The sequence below is a fragment of the Neoarius graeffei genome, chromosome 22, assembly GCF_027579695.1.
Source record: "Neoarius graeffei isolate fNeoGra1 chromosome 22, fNeoGra1.pri, whole genome shotgun sequence".
NCBI lineage: Eukaryota > Metazoa > Chordata > Actinopteri > Siluriformes > Ariidae > Neoarius > Neoarius graeffei.
This window is the reverse complement of record NC_083590.1, coordinates 15,640,765-15,659,197: the sequence shown is the minus strand read 5'-3', so window position 1 is coordinate 15,659,197 and position 18,433 is coordinate 15,640,765. Positions and strand designations below refer to the sequence as shown.

Here is an 18,433-nt window from a genome sequence, read left to right as displayed (position 1 = left end):
GCTTTCTAAGCTATGATATGAATGCTAATAAAAATAATTTTGATTAGCCTAATCCCCTTTATTAGCATTTTTCTACAAAATGGTGGCCACGGGGTAAGATGAGCCATTAGATATGGGGCAAGTTGAGCCACTGGCTCAACTTACCCCATTGGTGGCTGAGCTTACCCAATATGGATGACACTTAAGTTTTCACATTTACTGGTCATATATGACAACAACAACAACAAATAAACAAATAAATAACATGTTAATATAAATAATGTGTTTAAAAGGTTTTTAATAAATAAAATAATGCCCTCTGTTATTACAGGTGTGCATGATGCCACACTCATACAAAAGAAAAACAGACAGGGCCGCACAATCCCGTGCAGTTTTGGAGAGAGCCGCAGAGGAAGTCAGGAAAGGCAGGCCTATTCGGGCTGTGGCGAGGGATATGCATTTGGACAGGATGACTCTGACTAGGTTCACTGAAAAGATAAAGAATGGAGAGGTAGAGACCAAGTTGGTGAAAGTGCATTACTTCATTGGCCAGATAATCAAATTGGATGTCTTCGAAATAGAGGCAAGATTTCTCAAAAGAAGCTGGTCATGCCATGGCTCTGCAAGAAAGCCAACCTTTGTCTTCAAAGAGAAAGATGAGGCTGTCCTGTCAAGACAGGATATTGTGAAAAAATTGCCCCGCCCCTTTACTGTTGGTGGGACAGCACGGAGGGAGAGGCAAATGGTGTTCCCTTGCAATTTGAATGCTTGGAACATTGAATAATGATGAAATGATTGAATGATTGATGGAATGATTGCTGCATGTTTTAGCAATGTTTTAACCTACTGAAAGAAATAAGATTTTTTGGCACTGCTCTACTGTTTTAGTAATTTCTATAATATAGTATATCTCTCATTCCCTCTCTAACCATCCCTCTTTCTATCTATCTATGCATATCTCTCTCTCTCTGTCCATCTATCTATCCCTCCCTATCCCATCTTGTTCTATCACCTCTCTCTTCATCTCCCCTTCTCTATGCAACGGCCCTATCCCCCACTTGATTGACTTGACTTGATTCATTGATTGCACTTCTAATAATAAAAGTTGTTTACTTTGTTAACCTAACATGTTTTGTGTTGGCTCAATTTACCCCACACAGTGGCTCATCTTACCCCGTGCATGGGGTAAGTTGAGCCACTTGACATTTTTTTTTCAAGAGGTAATATCACTCTAACCATAAGAGCTTATCAATTATTTTTTGCTCAGATAGTAACAGTACACTTTGAAATTTGGTATGGTGTGTAGACTGGAAGCAAAAATGGCTTTAACATGTAGTTATGATGAAAAATGTAAAAAGTGGCTCATCTTACCCCGCTCTCCCCTACTGTAATGTCAGTGATGTGATTTATGGTCAATAGTCATTGTGTTCATATAAAGGGTCTCCATTTTCTATTATATTTTACAGAAACACTCAGACACATCGCTTTTCATGGAGACACGGCCAAGTAACAGCGATCTCAATGGGGCTGGGATTTTAACTGCAGTGTATTATTATTAATAATGGTAGTTGTAGTAATAGTAATTCCATATTGTTTTTTTTTGCTTATGTTAGCATTTCTTGCTTCAGCATTTAAGACATGACCTGTAAAACATTTTGACCTTCATAAATATTTACACTCCTCAAAAGCATTTCCTGAAAGTCTTGCTGAATTACTAAAGACTAAGAAACTATTATATCATAAAAACTGTACACTAAAATGATAAGAATCATCATATATATTCAATCAAAATAGCTCCTAATGCCAGTGTAGCACAGCCTTTAACTGACTTTAATTATGAGAATTATGGGATGTTACCTGTGGACAGATGAGGGGTTTCCACTGTTAAAGTACAAAGGATGATCCATAGACCCATCACTCTTCATGGAGACACAGCTGGGTTCTGGTGAGTCTGATCTCTTCATCTGGAGTTTACTGTACAACATTATAGACACTCCTTTATATACACCATTTACACTGGTTATTATTAATTATTACTGGTTATTTTAATTATCTCGTAAGCAATTACTCTGACTTAGTGTCCCATCCAGATGCACTTTCTGTCTTATCCTGTATGTGACACTGTGAAACACTGAACTGTGCAGTTATTGATCTTAATTACTCTAAAATGTTGAGTGAAAGTATTGTAGCAGCATTAGGACCTAATTAAAGTATCACAAACTGATAAATTCTGATGATAATCTGTGCTGGATAAAGGAATGTGTAACACAGTCCTTCTCTCTACAGTGACTAACTGTGAGAATTATGGGATGTTACCTGTGCACAGATGAGGGGTTTCCATTTTTAAAGTTCGTATAAGGAAGACCCATAGACCGATCACTCTTCATGGAGACACAGCTGGGTTCTGATGAGTCTGATCTCTTTCTCTGGAGTTTACTGTACAACATTATAGAGGAGGCATGAGACAGAATTTCATTGTCTCAAATATCACAACACAAAATACTGGGAGAGACGAATTTGCTGCTCATCTCATGTATTGTGATATTTCTGTTGAATATTCTTTATGAGCTCTACCTCTTCTTACACACTAGGTGGCAGCACCAGAGGTTGTAGCCCACAGAGTACAGAGTTCTAGAGTGGAAACCTAACTGTCTCAAAGCACGCTGACTGAACAGTCCAGAAAGTGAAGGTAATCAGAAGGAAGTGTTATGGCACATGGGGTCAAACTCCAGGCCCACAGCCTCGTTTCATTCGGCCCGCGTGAACTTGGAAACAATAAAACTGAAACAGCCTGTAGAACACGACTGCTTAACATTTTCACACTACCCAGAATTCACAGCAGATCTGTAGTGGAGCCATCTGAAGGTAGTTACAGTAAACCGCTGTATATGCATACGCGCACTCCAGTGTCTATCACGGCTGGATTGACCACGGTCTGAAATGCAGGTTAAAATAAACGCCTGGATTTGATACAGGATCTGAGTTTAACACCCCGACTGTATTGATATTGCAGTGGTTTGATTTGCTGCCTTTACAAACCAAAATGAATGTATTACACTTTAAAATGTAATGTTTTGTGTCAACACCGTCTCATCAGTCTGGTCCTGTGAAGCCTGGATTGGGATATGATTCATATCGTGGCTTTAGTGTATTGTCTCATACGACTGCATTTTTAAATTTTATAAGAACATAATTTTACTAACAATGAACAGAATCTGCCATTTTTTTCAAGTGGTGACTTAACTTTTTATTCTCAGTATAAATTTTTGTTCAGTTTATCTTTTCAGATATCCTCACTCCATATTTCAGATATGAACAGTTAATGACTAAAATATTAGAACATGGCAGTTTACCACTTTTCTGAGGGTGGGGTCACATTATTTGTGTCCAGATCACAGCTCTCCATTTTTGAATATTAGTGTATGGACACACAGCTCATGGACTCACTGCTGATTCCTGAAGACGCTGAGCTCTTGGAGTGAATGAATTACACTCCTAAAAATCAGTGGAAAAAAAATTACAAACATTTTGTGAAACTTGGAGGAAAAAAATCTTTCACATCGAATGAACTGCACATGCGAAAGACTCCAAACTTAAGAAGCAGGAGGATTCAGATGAAGAGTAGTTTTAGTGGTTATGCAGTAGCATCATGTCCCATCAGATGTAGAAGACAAGAGTTTGTGCGTGTGTGTGTCTGTCTGTCTGTCTAGACAGGAGGTGAGGTGACCAGTTCAGTAACAAGGGGATTGAGACCTCTGCTGGAAAGGAGGAGACACAGTTTGAAGTCCAAGCAGGTCAGCTGTGATGCCTTCACTAAAAAAGCTGAAGCAGGAGGCGACTAAAATCATCTGTAGTTAATAGAAGGGCTACTTTAAGTCTAATTAGGGTGACCAGATTTCCCTAGTCTGAAACCGGGACACTTTTGTGCGCGACCATGCTCGTGCACGCACACCTTTTTTTTATGTAAACGTGACACTCAGAGAGGTGCTCTTATCATTTTGTTGAAGCTCACATTTATCAACATCTCACATGAAATAAAACAAACAGGCATTTTGTTATCTAGTAGCATAGTGGTATACAGATCAGTTAAATTATGGTCAGACAACAGATTTTGTAATGGCTGAGAATAGGCCAGGCTATGTCCATAGGCCAAATTTAAACTGATTTATTTCACCTGTTTGTGAGAACACCAAGAAGAATGCATATGCACATGTAGGCTATATCTCTAAAATTGTATGCACTATAGCATGAACTTAAAAAGTAGATATGTGACCTCAACATAGCCTAGGTCAGAGTCAACCTTACTAACCATTCCCCACAACTGAATGAATAAAGGAAGATGTGTACAAAAGTGAACACTTTAATTGAAGGTGCAACAAGCTGTTCAACACAGCAATATGGCCAAACTGTCAGAATGGTATGTTAAACAGAAACAAAAAAGAGACAAGTGATTTGAGAATATACACTACAGAAGCCGAGAGAGGCCCTTCATATAATCCTTTTTTTTAATTCACCTTGTTATCCCGAGATAACGACATAATTAATTCAGGATCTCGAGAAAACAACACAACTAATTCGAGATCTCGAGAAAACAAAACCGTTATTCCGAGATCTCGAGAAAACAAAACAATTATTTCATGATCTCGAGTAAACAGCTGAGAAATGGTTCATTCAGGTGCGCCAAGAGACTTGTGATATGCTGACTTTGGGGCTATTTCTCATTCTGTATAGATGCAACTTTGGTCATTAGAATGTCTGATATAATCGATCACCTAATAAGGCAATATTTTGATCAGGGGTTGACACAGGGAGAGATTGCATTAAGTCTTTTAATAAGGGATAATTTCAAAATTAGTCCGTGGCACCTCCGCAGAAGACTGGCCCGGCTTCGTCTCTACCGACGGAGATACAGTGATCCAGCTGAGATCATGAAATAATTGTTTTGTTTTCTCGAGATCTCGGAATAATGGTTTTGTTTTCTCGAGATCTCGAATTAGTTGTGTTGTTTTCTCGAGATCCTGAATTAATTATGTCGTTATCTCGGGATAACAAGGTGAATAAAAAAAAGATTATATGAAGGGCCTCTCGCGGCTTCCGTAAATATACACTCAAACAAAACAGCAGTAAAGGAGGAGAGGGGCGACAGCCCGAGGAAAGCCCCCACAGGAGCGCACAGCATTTGCAACATAGGCTACCCAACTCCGTACAAGAACAAAGCACTTACAGTGTGGCTTCGTGCGCATTGTTCTGCACCTCTTGGAGGAAGGGGTAGGTGCCCTGTAAATCTTTGGAAAAGGTACATTTTCTTTTCGGCATAATTGCTGCGGCATTACTGCTGCTAGCTGCTACACAAAGAACATTCGCGCCAGTTAATGTTTATTTTATTGTTGCATGGCAACACGTTCTGTTGTCTGGAATAATGTGGCTAAATAAATACGCATGCCACAGGGCAGTAACCAGGAAAGTTTGCGATTCCTGTCAATTCATCAAAATAGTAAATGCAGACATTTCTCCGCTAATGATTCCCACGCTGCTCAGTCGCAAACATCGCGAGTGGCGAAAACCGGGACATATCCGTGTCCCGACAGACTTTTGTCGGGACTCGGGACACACACAACCCCAAATTGGGACTGTCCCGGTAAAACCGGGACGTCTGGTCACCCTAAGTCTAATCCTACTTTCTCTTTACCAGCATTAAATGGGTTTTAGTTTGAATAAATTCTGATCCAGAAGTCAGTCAGTCTGAAGTCAGTTGCACTAAACAGAGATGATTTCTGTGAGCCTAAAGTAGGGGTGTGTGATATGACTGTTTTACACCGTGAACGATCCATGATCTGTTTTTACTGAGGGATCACATGGACCGTGATACTAAATATATTTTGTCAGTTGTGCTGAAAATGCTGAGACGTGGCATCTTGTTTTCTGAGCCAGACTTTACTCTATTCACTAGTCCAGCTCACGGACTCCCTGAAAGACACAGGAACAAACCAATAATAACCCAGAGTCAGCAGCTCCTTGGGTTACGTTTCCTCATTTTGTTTACCATCAGCATGGCCAAGAACACAGAGAATCTGGTGTGTAAAAAATTCTACATCAGTTAAACGTTCTAATTGCAAAGTTGAATTCTGGGTAAAACGTTGCTGTTGGATTTTTGAGATGTTTCACTGATGCACGCGCACACAGTGTATCCTGTGTGGAAACGTTTTGCCAAGATAAAAAGTGTCCCATATTTTACGATTCTGGAGATCACTGAAGCAAGTAAACAACAACATCACGTGACCACTGTGGGGCGTGTCTGACCTACTTTTAACCAAAACAAGTCAGAATGGACAAACATGGCGCACTCGGTTCTCCCACTCGTGGAAAAGAAAAGGAAAGCCTGCCAAATGAGTGCAGTTGCAAGACAGAGCAAGGTTAGATGACGTGTCATTTTTCTGGAGAGATAACTAAATCATTCTCGCTAGTGCTTTGCTATCTTAGCCTTAGAATGCAGGGGCTCGACTCCACGGTAGCGAGTATGGAGTTATACCCCTAATATTTTGATCTTCCAGAGAAAGAAACAAGAATAGAGAAGCAGTAACAGAAAAATTATAGATTCATCTTTTGTTTCGTGGATCTAGTTCAGTTCCATACTTTGCTAAGATGCAAACATCTGTGGCCCATGAAGATTTAACCATAAAGCGTGCACACACCCCTCCCATAAACAGTGAAACCCTCCGGTGTGACTGCACAGTCGGGAATGCAGGGCTCCAGCCATGTCTCTGTGAACGCCAAAGCACAGCAGTTTCTGATGTCCCTCTGGTGTTTAATCCGTGCACGCAGCTCGTCCACTCTGTTGTCCAAAGACCAATGCCGGGGTGGCCCTATATTTAGCCAGGACCATCCCCAGCCCAAACCATCAATGGTGGCCTGCTTGGAGCATAGGGAAAATAATTTTCACTAATTTTGGTCACTGATCTTATTCTTGCATTAATTATCATCAATTCAACTGCACTCTGCATTTTCACATGGCAGCCCAGACGCCGACAGCATCGCAGCAGATTAAATAGGTGCTACCAAATAAGGAAATTCTCCCCTCCCCTCTATTGCAGTTGGTTTGGTCCAAGACTCCTCCTCTGTATTGCGGGGAACTTAAACAACATTGGTGCGAAACAGTGCGCATCAGTGATGGAGGGCAGAAAGAGGCCAGGTGGAACCAAAAGGGCGAAGCTTAAAAAAGGAAGGAGGGTGGCAGCAAAATGTGCCAAATTGACAGATATGTTCTCAAGACCAGCTGGTAGGTTACGAAAGATATGGAGTATGATAACCCTGTTTGTCGATTTTATCAGTCTATGCTAGGCTTATAATGTGTTGATAGTTTGCGATGTCAATTCAGCTTTTTGATGTCATGTGAAATCTCGCAATTTACACGGTATAGATGTGGTGTATGTCTTAACTCTAAGAAGAACCAGACATTGCTTTACATCCCAGTTATTAACAATTTTAGATGAACAGGTCCCAAATGTGCTGTTGTGCGTTATTTCCTCATCCAGCCTATTTCATCTCGCTGTCACACCGTGCATTTCCACAGGCGTGCGCACATTGTGGTTAGGAACACATAGGCCTAGAAGTCATATTTGATGTTAAATAATTGTTGTTAAATATATAACTTAGAAGAGGTGTATGCGTATGCCAATATTCTAAGCAGAATCGAACACTTGCTTTAGCCTACATTTCATTTAACCATTTTTGAGTTGCCTAATGCGCCCTCACGCTTTATCTGCCGGTTGCTGAGTACCCAGCATTGTTGATTTGCCATTATTTTTGAGGCGTATGCGGCATGTAATGCACAAGCATTGGTTCAAATGCACGCGAGATGGGTGCTTTCGTTATTTTAAGACTATGTGACTAAAAATGTGTTGTGTAATTCGTCTTAAATAACGCGAAACAATCAGCCATACTCGCTGCTTTGCTATTTGGAGTGGCAGTCAGCTGGATTTCGCCCCCGACGTAAAAGTTCATTCCCACACCCGGGCCGAAGATGCCGATTTCTGAAGATGCATGTCCTTTGGATGTGTTTTCAAATATTTTCACTAAGGAACTTTGGGACATGTTGGTGACACAGATAAATGTATATGCGGATTAGACACACGGCCACACACCATCCAATTTTAAGTGGAGCCCCGTCTCATACTAGATGAAATCGTTCGTCAGTCTCTGCATTACATTTGTGGTCATTAAACTACCACATAATAGAAGTTTTATTAACCCTAAAGTAATGCAGAGAACGACGAACAACATACATTGTCACTACCTGAATTTAAACCAAATAAAAAGCATTGTGAAAGAACAGTTATTTGTTTTATCTTTTTTAATGTACTCAAATTCCTCCTCCATTTCAAAGTGGCCTGAATGTGAATTAAACTCCTGGACTGAAAACAGGGCCCACTCCGGCCCTGCCAAAGACTGAACATTAGCGAGCAGGATGCTGGGCAGAGGAGACTTCCTGATTCTCTGTCATGAGCAGGACACAACTCCAGCATGTTTCGCTCTGGCCATGCGCGAGTAAACAAAAGACCCAGGGGAGTGCAATGTCCACAATATCAAAAGTTGGTTTAAAGTCTGAACTGGCTGACGGTCACAACTCCACGAGAGTTTATTGGCCACACTGAATGCATGAGATCACTGTATGTGCAAAAAGAACCAGTCATAAAAAGTAAATAAACATTTGCTCTTTCTGGTTTGATCCCCTGCTTCTTAACATACCTATTTTGTTTTGGATTAAGTGCAAATGTCTCCCTTTTTTCCCCCCGTTATCCTATAGCTGTTGACACTGTTGATTTCCCTTTCTCCACACGATGCCTTTCCCTCTGATTTTGAGAATTTGATACTCGCTTCAACAGTTTCTTTTTTGACTGCTTCTTTTGTGAGTTTATCCACTCTCTCGTTCCCCTGGATGCCTGAATGTGCTGGGACCCAAATGAATGTGATATTTTTCCCCTGATTAACCATTCTTGAACTGGTAAACAGGATTTCATCAAGCAGATCTTGATTTCTAGCTGAAGCTGTCTTCATGTAAGTGCCGACACGGAATCATTACAGATTAATATATTTCTGCAGTTTACCTGTTCAGTCCATTCTAATGCCAACATTATGGTAAACAATTTCACCGTACAGACACTCAAACCATCAGAAGTTCTCTGACTAATTTCCACCTGGTAACTGGGCACAGCAACTGCAGAACCTGTGGCATCTGTTTGCAAATCCTTTGCTCCATCTGTAAAGATCTGAATGCTGTCTTTATACATACAGTCCCTATAACTATAATGTTCACTGGTTAGATCTGCATTCCTATCAGTGACTGTAATCCTGAGTAGCCTGGCTAACGCGACTTCAAAGCTCTCCGAGCATTTGGTCTGGCCAAGCTATTCAGCCCAACCATTTCCCAGAGCCCGTGGTTGACCCGCCTCCCTGAAATGCCTCAGTTTGCTACTGGTCGAAGCCAGAAAAGGCTGTGACGAAGCTTAAACCAATCATATCACTCTTTCCTCTGACATATGTGACGCGACGATAGGATTCTCGCTGAGCCCCATTGATTTGGCTACCAGCGGGGCTAACTGGTAGATTAAACTCTTACCGAAGCCGGTCGGGAGCAAGGCGAAAACGTCCTTCCTTTCAATAAATACCTCCAGGGCTGCTCTTTGCTCCATTTTCAATGAGAACTTCCCGTTGAATGCTTTCAATACAGCATCTACCGCTGTGTTAAATGCTTGCCGCTGCTCCATGTTCGTGATGTGAATGAAGCGCTTCCGGCATAGATTCTGTAAACAATCTATGGCTTCCGGTCGCAGTTCTACTACGTCACTGCCTTGAACACGCCTCTACCCAGGGCCGTTGGAGATGCTCAAAGTTGACTGGCTCCCGATTTTTCGGGAGCTTGGAAATGCTGTAGATAGCCTGCCTGGCCAGACTAAGCTCGGAACAGGCCCTCGTGTTGCGTCACGCTTAGGATGGGCGGGCCCAGGCTAAATCCTGAGTAACTCCATGTCCACACAGGTTTTCTAAAACCCAGACAGGTCAAACCGGTCACACCACAATTCAGCAAAACTCTTTATCATGAGGAAAAAAACAACCTTCAGCACATCACAATGATCAAATCTCTTCCGCATGATACTGTTCTTGTGAGACCTAGGAAAATTCCATACACTGATACATACACACATTATATACAATACATATAAATTTCAGATGCCTTTGCAGTCAGTCCCTTTAAATGGAAATGCAGAGGGAAGAAAGCAGCCTAAAGACACTCCTTATGAGAAAACACTGGTCACTGATGCAGGACATTGCACCTGTATTTAGCCATTAAACACCTTCTCAGGTGATTTCAGTTCCGCAGCTTTACTGCTGTTTTTACACGAGCTCAGTCAAATACAACCACATTTCTCTCCAACACATCACTCACTTTTACTCAGCACTCCATGCTGGGCTTCATTAATCTCACCGGTTCTGCCTGGAGTTGGAGTTTTTCTTTATTTTTCTTATTTTCTCCAACAGCAAGAAAATGGCGCCGAGGCTGAAAGAGAAACACTTTCACTTCAGGAGAACTGATTCACTCCGAGTGATGTGCCGTTCAGGGAATGAATCGACTCTTTGATTCGGCTCTTTTAGTTGACATAGTGATGGTCAGATGAATCCGAGTCTTCGAATCATGTGTCGAGTCTGAGAGCGCGCGCCAAATGAATCCCCGCATCGAGTCGAGTCGACGCGCCGCGATTCGGGGCTTGTTCATGTGTAAACTCATACAAACAAATGCCGCTTTTCCACTACAAACGCGGCTGAGTCGGGCTGAGCCGTGCCGTGCTGAGTCGAGCTGAGTGGGGCTGTTGGAGTTGCATTTCGACTACAACCGCGCTGAACCGTGCTGGCTGGAAGTGGGTGGACACATTGGGTGGAGTTAGCGAAAGTGGGTGGACGTCAGGTGATGTCGTTAAGCAGCGCAAACAGTGACATCAGTGATCTTTTAAGCGGTAGTCTCACGACCCGAATAGTAAACAATAAACATGGAGGACATGGAGTCGTTAGTGTTGCTGGTCTTGGTGCTGTGGCTTGTTGTCACCGACAACGCCAACAGATACTGGCAAGAGCGTATAGATGAGGCGAGGCGCATAAGGCTTCAGAAATTCTCGTAATTCGTAATTCTTCTTCTTCCGGGTTTGCGGTGTTTACAGATCCCAGCGTGCTCGCGGGGCATGTGAGGACACTCCTCCTCACCAATCAGTGCACAGGGGAGTGTCTGCTCACGCCCCCAGCCCCACTCGGCTCGCTTTGGCTCGCTTCAGCCCTACTCCAAAACCGTGCGAGTTTTAGGGGCTAAGCAGGGCTGAAGCGAGCCGAGTCGTGCTGGTTTTTGGTAGTCGAAACGCGAGCCGTGTCGGGCTGAAGTGAGCTGAAGCGAGCTGAAAAAGGGTAGTGGAAAAGGGCCAATAGACGCCGCATTGAGCTGGTGGCCCCGTTGCTGGGATACGTCAGAATGTCCGCCATATTGGATGTGGCAAATCTTCCCCGTAAACCAATGCAAGTAAATGGACTGAACTTCATAAAGCCCCTTTCTACAATAATATTTAACTCGATGCCTTTTATTCACCCATTAAGACACACACATATATATTTGGGAAACAAACAGGCATCAAAACAACATATATAACTTTTAATGTGATGGTTATAAATAGTGTGCGGAATACCCTGTACACTGCAAACTAGCGACAGATACGCGATAGATAGCTCAGGTAAGCTAATCAGTCAGCATACCGTAGCAAGCTACCAAAACCTGAGGCCAAAATAACCAACCTACAAGACTGAATATGATAAATGATGGAAATAGTGGAAAAACTGGAAATAGTGAATGAAAATAAAAGTTTACTGTTTTATTTATTGAGTCACCACACAGACCTACTCTCGTTGAATAAAGTGAGCTGAATGACCGCCAAACTGAGTTCGGCCAGGTTCTAACGCCATACCAAAACAAAATATATCACTGATTCCTTCACATTCAGAAAGGTTAAAAACATTCATCATACGTTCAAAAACGTTCATCATAGTGTGGCACTGTATTATCTAATTCTCACTGCTTATAACTCTACACCTACCCAGTGGAGATGAGCTGGGAAACTGAAGACTGAAGGAACAGCTCCCTCTCTGATCCTGACTGTCTGACCTGTTCTGTCAAAATCCTCCGTTCTGAAGTATTCACTGCAGAGCATGGATGACGGAGTAGCAGAAAACCCTTCCCGTCGCACAGCTGTCTCCCACTGCTTTTTCATGTCTTTATTTTTGGGAAACCTACATAGTATGTGAAAAGTTAGCTAAGCAACTAACAACAATCAGCGTAGTTATGAAGGAAATACTTCGTTGTTTGGAGACAGGTTTCACCAAGCGGCTATTATGTGCGAGACTTCATATTAGCCACAAAGTCAGAAAAATCTGTTCGTAAAATTACGTTATAATGACCAAATACAATGAAAAGTATTTTTCCAGTCTCACCTGTGAAAGGTAATCCCATGTGATCTTGTTTGGATGGTAAACCTGTTGGTACAGTTAAACGCAGCACACGAATGAGGCATCTTTATTCTCGGCTACTGTCTAGATGCTATACCAGAGACGGTTGAAGAATCTCCACTTTGCCACATCCAATATGGCGGCGAGGATGACGCATGATTCTACGCAGAAGGCGGCGTCTATGTTTATATGTCTATGTGTAAACTGACACTCCGACATTTTTTTATTCTCCAACCATAAAACTGGATGTAAGATCAACTAAATATAATAAATCTGTATTTAAACCGCACTTTGGTCTCATTTCTTTGTATAAAAACACAACTATTGTGGTGCAATCTGTTTCTGGGCGTTTTTCACAGGGATTGCTGCTCATTTCTGTATTTAAATCTATTGTAGAGTTTGTAATGTTAGAGCAGAGTAAAGTCATGATGTTATTTGTGAGTCCCATAGACTTATCAGTCCCACAAACACATCAGTCCCCCAGGCTCTTCTGTCCAGTTTCACAAGCACATTGCTTCCTCCTTCTCACTAAACACAACTGGAGCTGTAGTAATACCATTATTATGATCTATTACACTACTCAATTCCTTTATACAGTGCTCAGCATAAATGAGTACACCCCCTTTGAAAAGTACTAGTACTTTGTATGGCCTCCATGATTTTTAATGACAGCACCAAGTCTTCTAAGCATGGAAAGAACAAGTTGGCGACATTTTGCAACATCAATCTTTTTCCATTCTTCAACAATGACCTCTTTTAGTGACTGGATGCTGGATGGAGAGTGATGCTCAACTTGTCTCTTCAGAATTCCCCAAAGAAAATTATTTCTTTCCACCACAAAGGTGAAGGCTACAAGATCAGCAAAGCTTTACTTATCAGTCAGAATACTGTAGCAAAAGTGCTACAAAAATTTAAGAAACATGGAACTGCAACCATCTCACAGAGACGCCCAGGTCGTCCACGGAAGTTAACACCTCAACAGGAGTGTCTTCTGATGACAAGGGTTGAAGAAAATTGGCAGTTATCTAAAGAAGTAGAAAGCAAACTGGGGTGACTATTTCCCGTGACACAATACGCCGTACGCTGCAGAGGAATGGTGTGCATGAATGCCGTCCACAAAAGAAGCCTCTTCTAAAGCCCAGGCACAAAAAAGCCTGCCTAGAGTTTGCCAGGGCCCATGCTGACAAAGATGAAGACTACTGGGACTCTATACTCTGGAGTGATGAGACCAAGATAAATGTTTTTGGAACTGATGGCTTTAAAACTGTATAGCGTCGCAAAGGTGAGGAATACAAAGAAAAATGCCTGGTGCCTACAGTGAAACATGGTGGTAGCAGTGTCCTTATGTGGGGCTGCATGAGTGCTGCTGGTGCCGAGGAGCTACATTTCATTGATGGCATCATGAACTCACAGAAGTATCGCTCTATACTGAAAGAGAAGATGCTACCATCACTCAGTGCCCTTGGTCGTTGTGCACTTTTCCAACATGACTAAACACACATCTAAGGCCACTGTTGGATTTCTGAAGAACAGGGTGAAAGTGATTCAGTGGCCAAGTATGTCTCCTGATCTGAACCCAATCGAACACCTATGAGGAATTCTGAAGAGACAAGTTGAGCATCACTCTCCATCCAGCCACTAAAAGAAGTCATTGTTGAAGAATGGAAAAAGAAGACATTGAAATTGTGTATATAAATAAATAAAATATATACACACACACACACACACACATTCTGTACAATAAAATATGATTGTATATATTTATTAAATTTCTAAGTTATATTCAGAATATAGAAATTTAGAATATCATACATGTCAACCTATACGGAATGTCCGTATTTTATACGGATTTGATTCAATAAACGTAGTATACGGGCGTATAAATAAAGTTATACGGATTCTTTAAAAAAACTTAAATATTTATCTAGAGCTATAATCAATTCCCACGACAGCCAGTAAAGAGTCTTATGAAATCGTGCGTTATCTTGTGGTAGCTAGACTTCGTTCCACTTTTGATCATGCGCACACCGCATTGCGAGAATCCTGCCAACCCGGAAGTCATAGACATAAACATAGACGCCGCCTTCTGCATAGAATCATATGTCATCCTCGCAGCCAAATTGGATGTGGCAAAGTGGCGATTCTGAGAATAAAGATGCCTCATTCATGTGCTGCGTTTAACTGTACCAACAGGTTTACCGTCCAAACGAGATCACATGGGATTACCTTTCACAGGTGAGACTGGAAAAATACTTTTCATTGTATTTGGTCATTATAACGTAATTTTACGAACATATTTTCCTGACTTTGTGGCTAATATGAAGTCTCGCGCATAATAGCCGCTTGGTGAAACCTGTCTCCAAACAACGAAGTATTTCCTTCGTAACTACGCTGATAATACTTTGTGTTTTTGTCAAACATTGGAGCTTTGTATTCATTCTGAAGGTTTATTGTTATTAATATTGAATAAAAAGTAACTGGGATATATAATTGTTCATTATCATTCAAATTTTAGGTAAATTATTTTAATTTGCATCTTATACGGATTTTATAAGGGAAATACGGATTTTGGAGGTTGGTTATACAGGTTTGATTGACCAAAGGTTGACATGTATGGAATATATTTCCAGATACATCTTTCTATTACCCTGGTTTGATGAACTGCTGTGCTCCAGCCTCTGGATTGTCTGGATGATTGTGTGATTATTCGTTTGACCAGCAGGTGACTCTACTGAGCAAGTGAAGCCTCGAGAAATGAAGCACTTCTCAACACAACTGGCTGGAAAGCTTCAGTGTTTCATGTAGCTTCATCTGGCCATCACTACATCTCAGCCACCAGATGTTTGCCCTGTAGAATTACCTTGACAACATTGAGCGGTTGCCAGTTGCAGAGTTCTAACTCAATCATTTTTGTCCCGAGTAAATATTTGGGTACAAAGAGATGGGAAAATAGGGCCCAGGTTAAAAAAGGAGAATCAACACCTGACCCATCAGAGTGAAGAACTCAGCAGCACTATGATGTAATGCTCTAAATGTGTCTTTATAGTGTCAGGAAGAAATCCAATGAAGAGTCATTAATGACACACACACATGAACTGTGTTCTGTTTTCTGGAACCGTCTGTCCATCACATTTTTATTGCAGGACAAAAACGCTGAACATTAATGTGGTGTACAACCTGAGTGTCGACCCATCACCCCCTCCCCGGTACATTCATAACAACACACACCAAAATAATAAACACAAATAGAATCAAAACACGCCTCACAGCAAGAAGGTCCTGGGTTCGAGCCCCGGGGCCGGCGAGGGCCTTTCTGTGTGGAGTTTGCATGTTCTCCCCGTGTCCGCGTGGGTTTCCTCCGGGTGCTCCGGTTTCCCCCACAGTCCAAAGACATGCAGGTTAGGTTAACTGGTGACTCTAAATTGACCGTAGGTGTGAATGTGAGTGTGAATGGTTGTCTGTGTCTATGTGTCAGCCCTGTGATGACCTGGCGACTTGTCCAGGGTGTACCCCGCCTTTCGCCCGTAGTCAGCTGGGATAGGCTCCAGCTTGCCTGCGACCCTGTAGAAGGATAAAGCGGCTAGAGATAATGAGATGAGATGAGAATCAAAACACCTCAGTATGAAACAAGTGTCCAGTGTAAAAACACACACAAACAACACATTGTACAGCAGTGTTTCATTAAAAGATCTTACAGCTCTAACACACACACACACACACACACACACACACACACACCCCTAGTGAACGTAAGCTAACAGGTCACTCATTCAGCTCAAGCCACATTGCATTTTCTCCTTCAAGCACTTTGGAACCAGAAAACAGTTATTTAGTGTTAAATCTAAACATCGTGTCAATATGATGTACCTTCATTCACAGCTTTTAGAAAAAGGAGAAAAAGCAGCATACTTTGGTACTCATCACTTAAAATAGCAAAATTTCCATAGTAGCTTGTCTGAGCTAAAGAGTCACTCAGCTGAGATATTTGTAGGGGAATGAAAAAAAAAAATCTCCACCCTAAAACCAAAATCTCCAGTTATCCGTAAATGTAGTGAGTTTTGCTCAGTTGGTGCTTCACTGCAGTTTAGTGAACATCGTGTTCATCACATTTCTCACCAAACAGCACGTCAGAGCAGCTCCGTCTCAGTTCATTATAAATGCACGTATCTGACTCAAAACTGTTTCGTTTCAGTTCATAGGACATCATTTAATATTTGCAGGGGAAAAAATAAATACATTTTTGACTCATCCCCAGCGGTTGGACAGTGACGGCACTTGCTTTAGGATTTGTGTTTTCTCGGATCTCGGCCCAAGGATTACACGCCGCATCAACATTTTGGAGGTTCATCAGTTAAAAAGAAACTTCAGAAGGCTTTGAACCGAATAAACCCTTCGGCTTTGTGACACAGCCGTGGCGGATGTGACGTCATTTCATCCCTCTGAGGTCCACACGGATCACGGCAGCTTCACTCGGATAGAATCTGAACAGCTGGCAAACGATACACACTTCCTGACGCTCGGCTCGTCGGACTCCATGATCAGTGTGAAAGGTGATGAGTCGCGCAGGGACAGGTGGTACAGCAACACAAGAACATCACAATACTTTTCACACGATACACAAAATTAAATATAAAAAAGTATTTCACACAGAACAAGAGGAAGGATCATCCAATCAGTGACAGTGTGTTATGGTGTGTGTCGCAGACAGACCACCAGCACTCTCAGAACCCTCATGTCGTTCATCGTGATATTAATAACACTGTCATATTGCCCACCTCTGCACTTCCCATTTGTAACTCACGCCATGGAACAGAAAGTGAGTTTTATTTAAGTTGAGGAGCTACGCATTAGAGCTGAAGAAAGGTCTTGCTCTGCAACGCCACTATTTATGTTCTTTGATTGTTGCTCTGAAGCTCCAGTGCTCCATTTGTGTTCTAATAAATCATGACGCTTACATGTTCCAAAAATAAGCCATTAGTCCTGGTCACATGAACACAAGTTCACCAGTTTGTGTTTTTATGAACAAGGTGTGTTCCGTGATAGAAACGTGGAACGATAGAATGTTGCCATGCTATTTTATCATCCATGTGCCAAAGCCCAGCTACACATCGTCCATCAGTGGACTAGTGAGCTCTCTCAGGGAAGAACGGTCACTGAGACAAAGACACCGAGCTGTGTTCACTCTCACAGTGTCCCGGTCAAACCCTCTGAATAACAGCATCACATTCAACTCAAGTAAAGACACTTCATCACCGGATACACAGTTTCACCTTTGAGAAGGTGATAAAGAAAGATTGGGTTCAAAAAAAGAGGAATAGTGTTAGTCATAAAAAATAAAATCACAACAGCAATTAGTTAAAAAGAGATAAATAAAAACTAGAGGAAAATGTTAATCAAATCTCAGACCAAAGTCATGCAAGAAAATGTAAAATCATCATCTGCCACATCCTTCATCATCATCAACACTACTCAGCTTAATATCTAGAAATAGAAAGTGAAAAGTAGTAAAGCACATCAATAACAAAAACTCTTCCATTAAAAACCCTTCGATTCCCAACTGATCAGGAGGCCGAGCTGTGCGAGGAAGGACTGAGCGTGAACAGGAACACCAGAGCGCTCACTCGCCACCTTCTGATGGAGAGCCATTCCCTACAACACAGCCAGGAGGCAGGGATTAATTAAGAGCAGGAATCAATCATGTTGAGTCATTCAGTTCCTGGAAAATAATCAGCAACGTGATGGTATGATGAAGCAGAGTTACTGTTACTACTGCGACAAAGCAAACCCTCAAGTATTTTATTCCCTTTACAGAAATCCACCAAAATGTACCATTTTCTATCACTTTTTTTATTTAATCCTTTTATAGTTACATTCAAATGTTGAACATCCACAAAACATATTATTATACTTATCCTGT

At 41.7% G+C, this 18,433-nt stretch overlaps 1 protein-coding gene across 9 annotated transcripts in view; it reads right to left on the bottom strand.

Annotated features, from left to right (window-relative positions):
* The window catches only part of LOC132870690 (ribonuclease inhibitor-like), a 56,413-nt gene extending 45,843 nt beyond the window's left edge, over window positions 1-10,570 (bottom strand). For 5 of the 9 annotated variants that reach the window (XM_060904477.1, XM_060904479.1, XM_060904478.1 and 2 more), the window contains exons 1-4: window positions 10,424-10,570; window positions 3,333-3,474; window positions 2,296-2,415; window positions 1,837-1,953 (exon numbers count right to left, since the gene is read on the bottom strand). In XM_060904477.1, the coding sequence (XP_060760460.1) occupies window positions 1,837-1,953; window positions 2,296-2,415; window positions 3,333-3,385 (290 nt within the window). In that variant the 5' untranslated portion in view covers window positions 3,386-3,474; window positions 10,424-10,570. Of the gene's footprint in view, window positions 1-1,836; window positions 1,954-2,295; window positions 2,416-3,332; window positions 4,460-10,423 lie in introns of those variants that run through there. The other 4 variants (XM_060904472.1, XM_060904476.1, XM_060904474.1 and 1 more) reach the window with 4 other exon arrangements.
* Window positions 10,571-18,433: the final 7,863 nt, after the last annotated feature.